Genomic DNA, 15,944 nt, shown 5'->3' with positions numbered 1-15,944 from the left:
TAGCTTTGGGGAGCCTGGTTTATTGTATGCTCTTCTATGGCTATGTGGATGTGAGTGCTATAAAGTGGGAGCTTGAGGAAACTGCTCTTTGTGAGGAATCTCTAGACTAGATCTTGAGCTGTGACTGGTGAGGGCTCAGTGCAGAAGGGGTGCTGCAAAAATAACTGTAAATGATCTTTTCACTCCCCCAGTTCTGAAGCTGGTCCCTGTTTTAAGTGAGAGCAGACTGATGGCTACTCCAAATTACACTCTTACCCAGAGCTCCAAGGATCTGTTCCAGCAGCTGGAGATACCTGGAGTTTAAGGGATCCTCTCCAGTGCCCTCTTATCCTCCCTTCCGCCCCCCCGGTCGTGTCCCCATAAACTGGCTGCCTATATCTGTGCCACCCAAGAATCCCTCCACACTGGTGAAATCCTACAGAGGCTGAGTTATAGTAGTGGTGCAAAGCTACGCTAGTGCAGGGCAGGAAATGGGTCACAGTGTCCAGTCAGGGAGGAGCAACCCTCTGTTAGCTTGAGGAGGGCTCTCCCATAATTCTGCTACCTCTGGATAGATGATGAGAGCTGATTGCCATCAACTGCTCCCTCCACAAAATTTGTCTGCTGCAAAGCCTGGAAGCACATGTTGCCTTGCAGTTATCTTGTCTAATATGAATCCATGCTGCATTTGCTGCTGTAACTACAGGTGCTTAATTTGTTTGTCTGCTATTTCCTCACATGGTTGAGCCCTTGACAGGAAGGTTTAACAATTTCCTTTTCACAAAATTAATTCCTCTTCATGATGCAAGCCTCTTTTAAAATGGTTGCAGGGGCAAAGTTGGTTTAACGCTTCCTGAGCTGAAACTGGGAAGTGGGGATAACTTCTCTATAAAAAGCAAGAATGTTTTATGCAGCAGCAGCAGATTCTGTTGCATCAAAAAGATGGTGAAATTAACCCTTGTTCAAAGGGCCAGCCCGAGGCCTATTGGCCACGTAAGCCTAGGGTGACCAGATGTCCTGATTTTATAAGGACAGTCCGATTTTTGGGTCTTTTTCTTATATAGGCTCCTATTACCCTCCACCCCCATCCCAATTTTTAACACTTGCTGTCTGGTAAGCCTTCAAAATAGGGCTTGCATGGAATTGAAGCTGAGCATAGGTCTTTTTGTTGGACCTCTGCACAGGGCAGGGCCGGCTCCAGGATTTTTGCTGCCCCAAGGTGGAAAAAAAAAAAGCCGCAATCACGATCGGCGGCAGCTCCACCGCGCCGCTTTCTTCTTCGGTGGCGGCAATTCGGCGGCAGGTCCTTCCCTTGGAGAGGGACCGAGGGACCCGCCGCCGAATTGCCGCCGAAGAGCCCGACGTGCCTCCCCTTGGCCGCCCCAAGCACCTGCTTGCTGGGCTGGTGCCTGGAGCTGGCCCTGGCACAGGGATGAATTTCACCACAAGAGATGTATAGCTCTTCTCATTCTCTTCTCTACGTATTTAATCTATCATTAGAAAATGGCCCTTGAAAATACCTAAGGCTCTGAAAATAAGACAAATACTAAGTCTGATTCTGCAGTCTGATTATTTCAGTTTAATTATTTTGACTTTTAATTGTATGAATAGAAGCAGAAACATCTAGGTGATCAAACAATTTATCTGAGGAAAATCACAATTAATATTTCAGATGCTGCATTCCAGCAAATGTGTGTTCTCATTCCATGTGCTGAATAATTAAGTGCACAGGCAGACTTATATAAGAATTATTTGAGCGGTTTGTTTGGTTAGCACAGGGGTCGGCAACCTTTCAGAAGTGGTGTGCCGAGTCTTCATTTATTCACTCTAATTTAAGGTTTCGCGTGCCAGTAATACATTTTAACGTTTTTAGAAGGTCTCTTTCTATAAGTCTATAATATATAACTAAACTGTTGTTGTATGTAAAGTAAAGAAGCTTCTTAAACATTTTAAAAACCTTAATTTAAAATTAAATTAAAATGCAGAGCCCCCCAGACCAGTGGCCAGGACCCGGGAAGTGTGAGTGCCACTGAAAATCAGCTCGCGTGCCGCCTTTGGCACATGTGCCATAGGTTGCCTACCCCGGGTTAGCATATCTTTAATGGGTTCAGGTAAAAGCATTCCTTAGTGAGGTTAACCTGGTTGAAATTCTTGAAAGGGGAGAAATCAAGGGTTTCTGATTGTTTAGAAAGAAATGTCCTTATCTCCTTTGTAGGTCTAAAGAATGGCTTGATTGAAATAATATTTTTGCAGCTTTAGCTAAGAGAGCATTAAAACATGGCAAAATACTGTCCTTTTGTTCTTATTAGAGAAGAATAATATTCCAAATGAAGAATAGAGCCATTTGTGCATGATTGCTTGCAGACATTTACTAGAAGATCCCTCACAAAACTGAAGAAGTTGCAGATCCTCTAATTTTATCACAACTGAGTTTCTGTATTACCAGAAACTGACACATTCTGAAGCTTTGATATAGTATTTTTGCCTCTCTTCTGTTAGAATTTCTCTAGAGACTAGGAAGCTGCTCCTTCTGAGTCTTAAGACATTTATGGCAATGTTACTGCTGTGTTGAGGGAGGGGTTTTTCTGCTTCCACCACATATACAAGTTCTTGATTTTTATCATTAAAACATTTACTTGGCTTTGCTAAGTAAAACAACTGTATAGGCCCAGTTATGGGCTGCTTTACTAATGGCTGTGGGTTTCAAATAGAAGTTTTTAGTCCTTGGATATATTCCATATTTGAAGCTTATTTATTACAAAAATGTAAATAGGCACTTTGTAAGTATAACAGCTTCCTGGGGGTTAGGGGTGAGAGATGGGTTAGTCAGTATGTTCCTGACTGTCAGTGGAGTTTTGGCTTAGAGATGCTGCGTGCATGCAGACCTGTGAAGTGTTTACGTCAGTACATTCAAACTGTTGTGTTATATTGACAAAAAATTCATTACATAGATAAGTACCATATTAAATCTGTACCATAAAGGAAGGAATACCAGGAACTAAAACTCCAACACAGAATTGTGGTTTATGCTGCTCTGAATGCAAGAACTGTCACTTTCTTATGCAAGTTGCCCATTTCTTATTTTACAAGAATAACTTGTACTTAAAAGATTATTTCTGTTCCATTTAAGAGGAATCAATTTTTCTTTTTCCTTAAACATTATTTGTATTGTACCAATATTGTGGTTTAAATTGAACACTCTGATTAGACCTTTGTAAACTAGCTATTGGTATTTTTAATTTGAAGGGACTCTTTGAATGGCTACATAGTCGGACGTGAGCTCCTCTTAAACTATGAATCGGAGAATCATCGCTTACATCACTGAAAAAGCAACGTTACCTAGATCTTCAGTAAAGCTTCAGTTTTAACTTATAGGCTACATCTACACTACAGCACTTACAGCAGCACAGCTGCACCGTTGTAGTGCTTGTGATGGAGAGGCTGTAAGCTAAGAGCTCTCCTGTCAGCTTAACTCCTGCCTCTGCAAGAGGCAGTAGCTGTATTGGCAGGAGAAACTCTCCCGCTGACATAGTGCTGTCTACACTAGCGCTTGGGTCGGTGTCAATTACGTCCCTCAGGGGTGTGGATTATTCACACTCCTGAGCGACATAAGTTATACCTAAGTAACCTGTATATAAGGGGAGAGTTTGGCCATTGGTTAGCCAAACGGTTCCTTGACTGATTATTGTCTTCTTTTAAGAAACGAAAAGTTAGAGACAAGTGCTGTGGGCATGTGCTTTTGTTAAACCATGTTTTCCTTGATGAGGGTAGAAGGGTTGTCCATTGAAATGCTGATTTACTACCTAAACAAAAAAGACTGGGACAGGGATTTTTTAATTTTTCACACAGCTACTTAGCTCAGTTTGTGAATCTAGTTTCCCATCAGCTTGTAAGATTTTTATGCATGTCTCTCCTCTAGCTTTTATGGAATTAACTCCTGTCCCCATCAATGGAAGAATTATACTGTATTAAAGAATCTAATATGTGCGAGACATCTCTATTCCATTTGTGAGGAACTTCGTAGGAAAATTCGAACAACGAGGGGAAGAATGCGCATTATTCCTTTTTTAGTCTGTTATTAAAAATATATTTTTTTATGAATTTTTTTATTGGTTTGTAAGGAAAAAACTACGTTCCATTTAAGCACATTCACAGAGTAGTACAGTGTACTTCATTTAGTTTGGGGACATTGAAAGGGAGATGTGGGAGGTATAACAATATACCATCCGTTGTTGGTTGTCAGTGGTCTCAGGAATAAATGAAACAGCTAATCTCACATTTTGTAAAAAGTTCTATGAAGGATCTATTTTCTGAGACATGAATCCTGCAACATGTAAAAACAGCATGTTGCTTTAACATTTGTGTATTAATACATTTTGAACATTCTGTATTGCATGGGCCTTTTAGAATCAAAAGCCTTAAATATTGAATTATTTACCTTGTATCACTTGATTGCAGGAGTGACAGTGGAATGGGATGGTATTTTTATATCCAACTTTTTACATGCTTTTACTCATAATATTTGTTTGCCCTAAATCTTTCCTGCCTATTTTTATTTTGTTGAGGATTTTTTTATATCTGACATTTTTCATATTTTGGTATTTATAGTCCCATGTGAGCAGTAATAAAGGACAGATTAGCAAACACAGTATTTACTATATTCTCTAACCAAAAGCATTGGTAAGGTAGAATTAAGACCGTAAATCAGCCATTAATTGATAATGTTTTAATAATGTGGTGATTTCAAATCAGGGGTGTTTGGGGGTGGGTTGAGAGTCTGGAATTTTGAATGTTTTAGTTATTGAAAAACAAAACAAAAAAATCCAACACCTAACTGCCGAAAAGAATACTCCTGTTGAGGTACCCAAAACAACCTTAACTCTGCCCCCTTATCCTACTGCTCCTGCCAGTGAGAGAACCCCACTTGCTGCAACAATAATGAAATTAAGAGCCTGACCCTCTTTTTACTTACACCAATCAGTGGAAATCAAGAGTAACTCAACTGAAGTCAGTGAAATAACACCTGTGTGAAGACAGCTAGGCTTGGTCATTCCTGTTTCACATATGAATTATTCTTAGAATGGGTTAGAAACATTTTGAATTTCAAAACTTTTTGACAAAAGAGAACTTTGGGAAAATCCTTTTATCTGCAAGCAGCTCCAATTATTATGCAATGATATTTCAGTTTTGGGTGATATAACCCGCTGCTACCCTTCTAACCTAGATCAGGGATGGCATCTCAGACGTCCTTTGGGAGTGCATGAAGGGTCGTATGGTTTTTGGTCAATATGTTCAGAATCAGGCAGTCCTAAGAGATTTTGAGAGGATGTACAAAAAGTACCCTGGGAGTTCCTGTTCCCCAAAATTCACACAATCCTCCCTATTAATACTCATCTCCCCACTGCCACCTCGCAGCCCAATTCAGTCAGTTAGCAATTTCCCCCCAAGAGGCTAAAGCTTTTCAACCAAAATTTGTGACCAGACTGGAACAAAAATATTGTACTTTGCTTAACAACATGTTAGTCACTTTAGAAGAACTGTCATTTAATGATTCAGCTTTTAAAGTGTACACCGCCTTAATATTCATCAACTCTTATATTATCTACAGAGATTCTTTGAGCTAGTTTATTTGGGGGGATTATTCCGTTGCTTTGATACATGCTATAAAAATTTGGGGAATAGTCTTCAAAGAAAAGTTAACATAATCAGCAAAGACAGAAAATTGCCAAGTGCTTAGGTGTCTGGCTTCCTTTATTCAACTCTCAGGTAAGAGATTCTCTGGTGGATAAGCCTGAGCATATGTGTAATTTTATTTAATGAAAGCCATCTTGATAGTAGAAAAGTCCTACTATCTCCATGTAGTCAATAGAGCAGGACACATGAAATGGATGACAATAGAAGAATCCTTCTAGGAAGACCAACAAAATAAATAAAAACATTACAGTCAAAATTTTTGAAGTTGGGTGCTTAAAGTTAAGTCCATATTTATTCACCTGAATGAAGGTGGCCTGATTTTCACCATCCATCAACACCAGTGCCAGTTCAGCAAATCAGGTTAGTCTTTCTTTTAGGTGCCTAAGTAGGTAGTCAATCAGGTGGCTGACTTTCAAAATCTGGCTTTTATGTTTATAGTGACTCAACTCTCAGCAGGCAACTAAAATTCATATTCAAGTGGAGTCAAGTTTGTTGGACTCAGCATTTCACTAGGCAGTAGAAAACTGATTTTCACCCAAACAATATACCAAGGGAAACAGGGTTGATTTTTCTTCTTTTGATTCAATTCTGTAAAGTTAACAGTCTATTTTTATTTTATATTATGAATAAAAATAAAAGGAAACACATAGCATTAATTCAAGTGCTTACCCAAATATCTTTATACAAATAGTCTAAAGTGTTAACACTTCTTGTGAGAAAATAGAATAAACCAATTCTGGATTTCTAGATCAAATTGTTTGTGAAAGATGTGGCAAAAAAAAGGGCAAAGATAGATTTAAAAAAAAATGCACTGTACTGATTTTCCAGCCTGTTTCAAGAATGCCTTCATGATTTCCTCTAAACATTCCAGAGTGAATTTTCCTTGGCACAGGATACCACAAGAGAAATTTCAGAATAATAGATATAGGTTAGATGAAAGTAGAGAAGTGATCATAACTGGGACTTGAATAGAAACCAACCCATAGTGTTAACTGCAGAGAGACTGTCCTCTCATTAATCCATACGAACTCCAGGCTCATGTACATCTCCACAGTGACAGCATTTCATGATGGAAACAAATAATCTCTCTTTCCATTAATAATATGATCCTGAATATTTCCTGCAAGCAGAAATTTCTACAAGTTTTATTATGACAATTAATATTATTTATTACTGCTTCTCAAGCACAGTAAGTGCTACATTGAAATAGGGAGACCCTGAAGGCCTCATTTACATAAAGGATTTCTCTGAGTTGTTAATGGAATAATGGCCTAATTTCAAAAGAAATTGATAGCACATTTCTCCCTATTTTTTATCCTTCAAACTTAAAAGTCCCTAAGTGGTTGATCCTGAGCGGGGAACCGAGCACCTGAAGTTAATGGGGATTACAAGTGCTTGGCATCTCTCAGGGTATGTCCTAAGAGCTTCCTAAGTCTCCATGACATATTGCTGAGGTTTGCAGCCAGGAAATTCCTGGCTGTTAAATCAGTTAGAAAATATCTCAAAATGCAACGGCCTGGAACACACCATTTGGAGTTGAATGCATTATGCAGTACGTTTCCTTAGCTGCTGCAGCACTTCCCCTCATTTTGGCACAACATCTGCAGTAGTACTCTCAGTAGAATAGATGGCGTGAGAATAGAATAAGCAGCTTAATAATCACAAAAGCATAACATACACAACCTACAGTATTCATTTCTAATACCGTCTCCGACACCAGCTTTTGAAGAAATTAAGGCCTTCACCCTGGGTTGCATCTGAGCAAGGCTCAGTGGCTCAAGGCTGCTCTTTTCTATACCGGGCTGTCTTAGGCCTGGTCTACACTAGGCTTTTATGTCGAATTTAGCGCCGTTATATCGAATTAACCCTGCACCCGTCCACACCAGGAAGCCATTTAGTTCGACATAGAGCTCTCTTTAAATCGATTTCTGTAATCCTCCCCAACGAGAGGAGTAGCGCTAAATTCGACATGGCCATGTCGAATTAGGCTAGGTGTGGATGGAAATCGACGCTAATAGCTCCGGGAGCTATCCCACAGTGCACCACTCTGTTGACGCTCTGGACAGCAGTCCGAGCTCGGATGCTCTGACCAGCCACTCCCCCGGGAAAATTTGAATTCCTTTTCCTGTCTGGGCAGTTTGAATCGCAGTTTCTGTTTGGACACCGTGGTGAGCTCAGCAGCAGTGGCAACGATGCAGAGCTCTCCAGCAGAGATGGCCGTGCAATCCAATAGAAAGAGGGCCCCAGCATGGACGGATCGGGAAGTCTTGGATCTCATCGCAGTGTGGGGCGATGAGTCCGTGCTTTCGGAGCTGCGCTCAAAAAGACGGAATGCAAAGATCTATGAGAAGATCTCTAAAGCCATGGCAGAGAGAGGCTACAGCCGGGATGCAACGCAGTGCCGCGTGAAAATCAAGGAGCTGAGACAAGGCTACCAGAAGACCAAAGAGGCAAACGGACGCTCTGGATCCCAGCCCCACACATCCCGTTTCTACGAGGCACTGCATTCCATCCTAGGTGCGGCCGCCACCACCACCCCACCCCTGACCGTGGACTCTGAGGATGGGATATTGTCCGCGGCCGGTTCCTCAGCGGACGGGGAAGAGGAGGAAGGAGATGAGGAGGACGAGGCAGTAGACAGCGCTTACAACGCTGATTTGCCCGACAGCCAGGAGCTCTTCATCACCCTGACAGAGATCCCCTACCAACCCTCCCCAGCCGTTACCCCAGACACAGATTCAGGGGACGGATCAAGCAGTAAGTGTTTTAAATATCTAAACATTTATTTACAACATAACTGGCGTATTTAAAATATTAACATTAGCTAAAGTGCTTTAAAACATGTAAACATTTATTTGCAACAAAACAGGAAGATTGAAAATATGAACAGTGGGTAAAGTGCTTCAAAACATGTAAACAGTAAAGTCAAACAAAAGGGGAATCAGTGCAAAGTGTATCATGATTTGTCTTTTTTTGGGCGCCTCAATATATAGTCCGAACCATTTTCAAAAAATTGCACAATGTCCGCTTCATGATTATAATGCCCAAAACCCTGCAGTCATTTGTCCCTCCAAGGGCACCTAAGCCAGGAACTGGTCAATGTAACCGGGGATAGAGGCGAGATCCTCCGGGGAGAACTCCTCATACACCTCCTGCAGGTGTTTTTCCAGCCTCATCAGCAGGTTCCTGGGCAGGGAGAGCTTATTAGGCCCCCCGTGGTAGGACACGTTTCCCTGCCACAACGCCAGCAGGTACTCCGGGATCATGGCCTTGCACAGCAGTGCAGCAAATGGCCCCGGTTTCTGAAGGCTGTCCCGGAGCATCTTCTCCTTCTGGCTCTCGGAGACCTTCAGGAGGGTGATGTCTGGCATGGCTCCCTGCTGTGAATTAGGTAGGGGAAAGTTAGTATTGGGACTGCTTGCCCGTCCCTTTATAGAACTGCAACCGCCGGTTTACAGCCACGCGGTTTACAGCCGCGAGGGGGTGGGACAGGGGCAGAGTTCATGCTTGCAGGATTGCTGCCAGCAGAGACTCGCATTGCTTTCTATTTGAAAGGAGGCCAGTGCCACTCTTAAAGTTTTAAGCGGCCACAAGTCTACGGCTTACCATGTTTGCCATCTAGACAAAGTCCGGTGTCCTGCCCTGCTCCTCAGCTCGCCACAGCAAGACCGCAGGCACGGTAGGCGAGGGCCGAAAATTCGACCTTGTCCTCAGTGCGCGTGTGATAGGTGCTCTGCATGGTCTTGTTCACAGAGAAAGACTATGTTCTCTGTTCACAGATACATTGCTCTGTCTCAGGAATTCACTCCCTTTTTCCAATTCCCACAGCCACATCTGCCCAGAGGCTAGCGCACATTAGGAGGAGGAAGAAGAGGACACGGGAAGACATGTTTGCTGAGCTAATGGGATGCTCCCGAGCACAGGCAGCCCAGCAGACACAGTGGAGGGAGAACTTGTCCCAAATGCACCGGGCAAACATGGAACGGGAGGAGAGGTGGCGACAGGAGGACAGGCAGGATACTCAAACGCTGCTTGGACTAATGAGGGAGCAAACGGACACGCTCCGCCGCCTTGTGGATGTTCTGCAGGACCGGAGGCAGGAGGAGAGAGCCCCGCTGCAGTCTCTCTCTAACTGCCCTGCCCCGCCACCAAGTCCCATACCCCCCTCACCCAAAGTCCAAACACGGAGGGGCGGAAGGGGCCGTGAAAAATTTCACTCCACCCCTGCGGACTGCTCTACCACTAGAAGGCTCTCATTCCCCAAAATTTGAAAAGTCCTTTCCTACCCGCCTCCCACAAGACCCCGTCCAAGTTTCACCCCCCCGTTCCGTGTGCGGTTGTTAATAAAGAATACGTTTCTGTTCATTTCTGTTTCCATCCTCTTCTTTTGGAGGGGAGTCTGTCTGAAGGGGGGGGGAAGGGGCTTGGTCATTGGACAGGACAGTCACCTTTAGCAGGGGGCAGGTGCAGCAGCAGGGCACATATACAGTGCAGTGACTAGTTATCCTGGTCAGTCTGGGAGGTGGTTTTCATGTTTTGTGTGGTGGGGGCGGTGGTGTTGCTCTGTGACTTGGTGGCGGGGGAGGGCAGTTACAGATCTTATGCAGCGGTCCTTACCCTGTATCACAGAGCCGCGCAACAGGGGATCTGTAACCCTCCTCCCCCTGCAAGACAGTCACATAGCCGACACATACACGCAGTCCCGGCCAGGAGGGCTGGCAGGCTCCGTTGAAACAACCAGTCCACCACCGCGGAGCCTGTCATTCCTGGAGTTTAGAGGCATCATTTGCATCACAACCCTAAACCCGCCCCCCGCCACAGTCTGTGTCACAGGTTTAAAACATTCCCGCGAAAACAGTAATAAAGACAACGGTGTCCATTAACAAAACAGAACAGATTTTATTTTTTGGGAATGGGGTGAAGGGGGTATGTAACTGGAGAGGATAGTCGACGGCAACTGGGTAAAGAAACGGGGGCAAGTTCAGCTTCTGTGTCCACAAACTTAAAAGTCACTGGGTACCCTGCTCAGCCTTGAAACTGGCTTTCAAAGCCTCCCGGATGCACAGCGCGTCCCGCTGGGCTCTTCTAATCGCCCGGCTGTCTGGCTGGGCGTAATCAGCAGCCAGGCTATTTGCCTCAACCTCCCACCCCGCCATAAAGGTCTCCCCCTTGCTCTCACAGAGATTGTGGAGCACACAGCAAGCTGCAATAACGATGGGGATATTGGTTTCGCTGAGATCACAGCGAGTGAGTAAGCTTCTCCATCTCCCCTTGAGACGGCCAAAAGCACACTCCACCACCATTCTGCACTTGCTCAGCCGGTAGTTGAAGAGTTCTTTTTCTGTGTCCAGGGCGCCAGTATAGGGCTTCATGAGCCAGGGCATTAGCGGGTAGGCTGGGTCCCCGAGGATCACTGTAGGCATCTCCACATCCCCAACAGTTATCTTGTGGTCCGGGAAGTAAATACCTTCCTGCAGCCGTCTAAACAGACCAGAGTTCCTGAACACGCGAGCGTCATGAACCTTGCCCGGCCATCCGACGTAGATGTTTGTAAACCGTCCCCGATGGTCCACCAGTGCTTGCAGCACCATTGAAAAGTAGCCCTTTCTATTGATGTACTGGCTGGCCTGGTGGCCCGGTCCCAGGATAGGGATGTGAGTCCCATCTATAGCCCCACCGCAGTTTGGGAATCCCATCGCAGCGAAGCCATCTATGATGGCCTGCGCGTTTCCCAGGGTCACTACCTTTGACAGCAGTACCTTGACGATTGCCTTGGCTACTTGCAGGACAACAACCCCCACGGTAGATTTGCCCACGCCAAAGTGGTTCGCGACTGACCGGTAGCTGTCCGGCGTTGCAAGCTTCCAGAGGGCTATGGCCACTCGCTTCTGGACAGTCAGGGCTGCTCGCATGCGGGTGTCCTTGCGCTTCAGGGCAGGGGACAGCAAGTCACAAAGTTCCAGGAAAGTGCCCTTCCGCATGCGAAAGTTTCGCAGCCACTGGGATTCATCCCAGACCTGAAGCACTATGCGGTCCCACCAGTCCGTGCTTGTTTCCCGGGCCCAGAATCGCCGTTCAACAAAATCCACATGCCCCATTGCCACCGTGATGTCCTGGGCGCTGGGGCTCGTGGTTTCTGACAGCTCTGTGCTACTCTCCGACTTCAGGCCCTCACGCCGGTGCCGTAGCCTCCTCGCCTGATTTCTCTGCATCTGCCTCAGGGAAAGGTGTATGATAAGCTGCGAGGTGTTGAGAACGGCCACAACTGCAGCGACGATCGCAGCGGGATCCATGATCGCAGTGCTGTGGCGTCCGCGCTGTCACTGATCAAAAAGTGCGCGAACTGATTTCCCGCCGGCGCTTTCAGGGAGGGAGGCAGGGCGGTAGTGACTGACGGATGACGACAGTTACCCAAAAGCACCCTCGCCACATTTTTTTACCCAGAAGGCATTGGAGGCTCGACCCAGAATTCCAATGGGCAGCGGGGACTGCGGGAACTGTGGGATAGCTGCCCACAGTGCACTGCTTCCAATGTCGACGCTTTCCCTGGTACTGTGGACTGACAAAGTCGAATTACTGTCCTTAGTGTAGAGACACACGTTCGACTTTCTAATATCGATTGCACATATTCGATTTAACTAAAATCGAACTACTCTCGTAGTGTAGACATACCCTTAGGCTCAGAGGGGCCATTCTAGGAGCTAGGGATCAATCACTGGGACATAGAGACAGCCCAACTGTTCCCACCTATTTTAACTATTTTAAAGATATGCCATACATGTTTACTGCACATGTGCGCTCGTGCGCTCTCTCTCTCTCTCTCTCACTGCCCCAGTACGTGGATCTTTTTACTAAACCAGTTCACATGAGCAGGTTGATCAGCTCTAAACACTGGCCAGTGATCAAAGGCTTGTTCCTGCGCCAATGTGAAGTATGTTATTTATTTCAGTGTGGAGAGGAATAGGCCCTTAAAGTCTCTTTCCAGCTTGAGAAAAAGGTGCATTTAATAAAAAGGAGCCATAATTGTGATCTTTTTTTCCCTGTCCGTTAAAAGACATAACTTGCTCCTCGTTGAAGGGAGATTGCTGTCATCGTGGAGAGAAAAGGGTTGGGCAAAAGGCAGGGCAAAATAGCAATGCATAGTACCACTTTGGGCGAGTCTTGGGGTAAGCAGGCTTGAGAGCTAACATGCTGTACAGCAAACGAATATCCTGTAAGAAAACCTTAAATCTACATACATTACAGCACAACCCTCAAAGAACAAAGCGTAACTGCAGAGGTTCAAGTGTTTCACTTATGTTTGAATGCAATGGATTGAGAAATAGATGAAGAACACTTTTCTGCAGCTAAAGAAATGTGATGGCAAAATGTACATTAAAATAAACATGTTTGGACTTTTCTAAAAGGTTGCATGTTATATTATATTTTGTCTTTCATTAAGCCATTCTGGCAGCTCTTTGACAGCATACTCTGCATTTCCTTTTCAGGGCTAGTGTGTTTTAGTAGACAACTGCTGGACATAAATATGTCATAAAATAATATCTTAGAGCATGATCCGCAGTCTATTGAAGCCAATGGAAAGACTCCCACTGACTTCAGCAGGCTTTTGATTAAGTCCTTAGTAAGGTTAGAAATACAAATCATTTCACTGTACCTGTGTTCTGTTTTGCCTTGAATATTTTTTTTTAAATCAATATTGTATGATGCCTGTCAGCTACTTTAGGCCAAAGGTCTACATGCAGTCACTACTTAAATGCGATGTATTTCAGATAGTTCACACCTATTTTTCTTTTTTGTCCCCTCCAGAGATTACGTATGAAGAAATGATTAGCTTTAAACCACCTGATTTAAAAATGGATAGCCTGGAAATAGAACAGTAAATACAACCAGCTGTGTTTTGCCATGCTGCACTATCAAGACTGTTGAAAACATAGCATTACAATTTAACCTATATTCCCAAGAGTAGATTTCACTATCCAAAGATGTTGGAGAAGGAATGGAAGAGCAGGTAAATGATACTGAAGTCAGATGTTTTTTGCCTTGTACTATGAATGTAATCACAGAACATAAAAGGCGATAAAGAACTGCTTCATTCTGACAAAATGATGCACTGAGTTCTGTTTTGCTGGATTTTTCTGCATGTTTCATTTTATCGGTTGTAATGCCAAAAATGAAGGTAACTTTTTTATTATTTTGAATATACTTTTTTTGAAATTGTACATTTAAAGCATGAATGTGTGCAAACATGAAAGTAGACGTCCATACACGCAACCAGTTGTTTCCTGGCATTACCCTAATTTTATCTGTTTTTTGTTTTTTATTTATAGCTAGTGCCTTTAAGAAAAAGAGGGCATGGTAGTGAGTTAGACATAATATGCAAATGTAGTCATATCTGTGGTGGTCTTATAAACATATTGGATGTCTCTTGAGTGGTTTAACACCAGTTGGAAATCAATGAATAAATCTTTGTCATGTTGCCATTTAAAGTGTCTGTTCTCATTATTTTCCGTATAGTCTTTAAAACTGCAGAGGATAAGTTTTTGAGAGCAGTGTTTCTGTGTGATGCTACTATAGACTGTGTCATCAGCGAAGAGTTAGTGAATTTGCACAGATTACAAGAATTCATGCCACAGACGCTTTGTGGAATTTCTCTAGTTTTCCAGAAATCTCACCAAAGATACCACAGATTGTAATGTAGGGATAATGTGTTCATTCATTGAACTCAACATCTCCCTACTCTCTTCTTTTCCTTCAGTCAATCCATGAGAGGCCAACGTAATAATTGAGATGAAAAAACAAAGCAGGGATAAGACTTAAGAAGAGTTTGGACATTTGTGAATAGCAAAATATCACCATCTCATTGGAATTGCATTTTATGCAGTATTTTAAAAGGCCCAATGTCTCTGAAGAGTTAGACAAACTAAATTTAAAGCTAATTCATAGCAGGATATAGCCGATGCCAAGATGTCTTAAAGAATTAACCCTATAATCTCATTTATCCCCTGGAAGTGTAACCATGATAAAGGAACATTATTATTAACATCTTTTGGTCTGAGATCCTCTGGTTAATATATGGCCATGTTTGTCTCATTCCTTTGTGATTCACAATTGCAAATACCAGTAGATGCTGTCCATTTTTTGTGTAATTTGTCATGCCATGTCTCATTCTGTCAGTGTCTCATTTCGGGGGGTTGCTTGTTTTCATATTAATGTTGTTACTTTGTTTTGCTGTGATGACTTTGTCATTAGTTTGGCTTGTACAGCTATTCTATCAGCTGATGAATTTGAATACATTTGTTTACTTTCTCTGTATTTTTGCTGTTTGATCTTTTTTCTTAATAAACAACTACAAAAAAAGGCAAAAGGAAATTTTTTTTCCATAGCACTTGACTACTATCGATGACTGAATTAACCTACATTAAAATATGTGAACACTGTACAGGCGCAGGAGGTAATAATTCTAGGAAGGGAAAATAAGTATTCACTTCATGATAAATATTCAGATGCAGCAATATCGTCTTATTTGTGAGAACTTGTTTTCTTTAAAACTTTACTAATTAATTAACAAATCTAGTGCTTATGTTAAGCCAGTTGAGACTCAGTAGAACCTGACCATGGGAATAATTTGTCTTCATGATTTTTTTCGTTTGAAAATTGCTGTATATAAGGCCTCATACAAAGGCAATGGGAGTCTTTCTGTTGACTTCAGCAGACTTTGAATCAGGCCCATAGTGGCCACTGAGTGATTGCTTATGATTTCACATTGATTAAATCAGTCAGATTTCCTGGGAATTTTGTGTAATCCACCCCCAAATGACTTCCCTGACTGTATAATGAAAAATCATGATCAGTTCATCTCCAGAAATAGAAATTTCAAGTAATTGATCTACTTTTTCTCTTAGCAAGTAATCAATGCCTGATCGTCTTGAAATATTTTAATGTTGAGTCCCAGCCTGCTGTGAAGCTACTTTAACACCTAAGAGCCACAAATAATAAGGTTTGTGAACAGAAGAAGATAAGAACAGCCATACTGGGTCAGTCCAAAGGTCCATCTAGCCCAGTATCCTGTCTTCCGACAGCGGCCAAAGCCAGGTGCCCCAGAGGGAACGAACAGAACAGGTAATCATCAAGTGATCCATCCCCTGTCGCCCATTCCCAGGTTCTGGCAAACAGAGGCTTTTAGGGACACCATCCCTGCCCATCCTGGCTAATAGCCATTGATGGACCTATCCTCCATGAACTTACCTAGTTCATTTTTGAACCCTGTTATA

The 15,944-nt window shown here is 43.2% G+C and overlaps 1 protein-coding gene across 5 annotated transcripts in view; it reads left to right on the top strand.

Moving 5' to 3' along the window:
• MAPK11 (mitogen-activated protein kinase 11) overlaps positions 1–15,014 on the top strand; it is a 55,522-nt gene extending 40,508 nt beyond the window's left edge. For 4 of the 5 annotated variants that reach the window (XM_024201321.1, XM_024201307.1, XM_026648709.1 and 1 more), the window contains one exon: positions 13,480–15,014. In XM_024201321.1, the coding sequence (XP_024057089.1) occupies positions 13,480–13,553 (74 nt within the window). In that variant the 3' untranslated portion in view covers positions 13,554–15,014. The remainder of the gene's footprint in view (positions 1–13,479) is intronic. The other variant, XR_003369659.1, reaches the window with a different exon arrangement.
• The last annotated feature ends 930 nt before the right edge of the window (positions 15,015–15,944 follow it).

The sequence above is a fragment of the Terrapene carolina genome, unplaced genomic scaffold (assembly GCF_002925995.2).
Source record: "Terrapene carolina triunguis isolate 2854851 unplaced genomic scaffold, T_m_triunguis-2.0 Scaffold68, whole genome shotgun sequence".
In the NCBI taxonomy this organism is placed as follows: domain Eukaryota; kingdom Metazoa; phylum Chordata; order Testudines; family Emydidae; genus Terrapene; species Terrapene triunguis.
The sequence above is the reverse complement of the archived record's forward strand: the minus strand, read 5'-3'. Positions and strand labels throughout refer to the sequence as shown.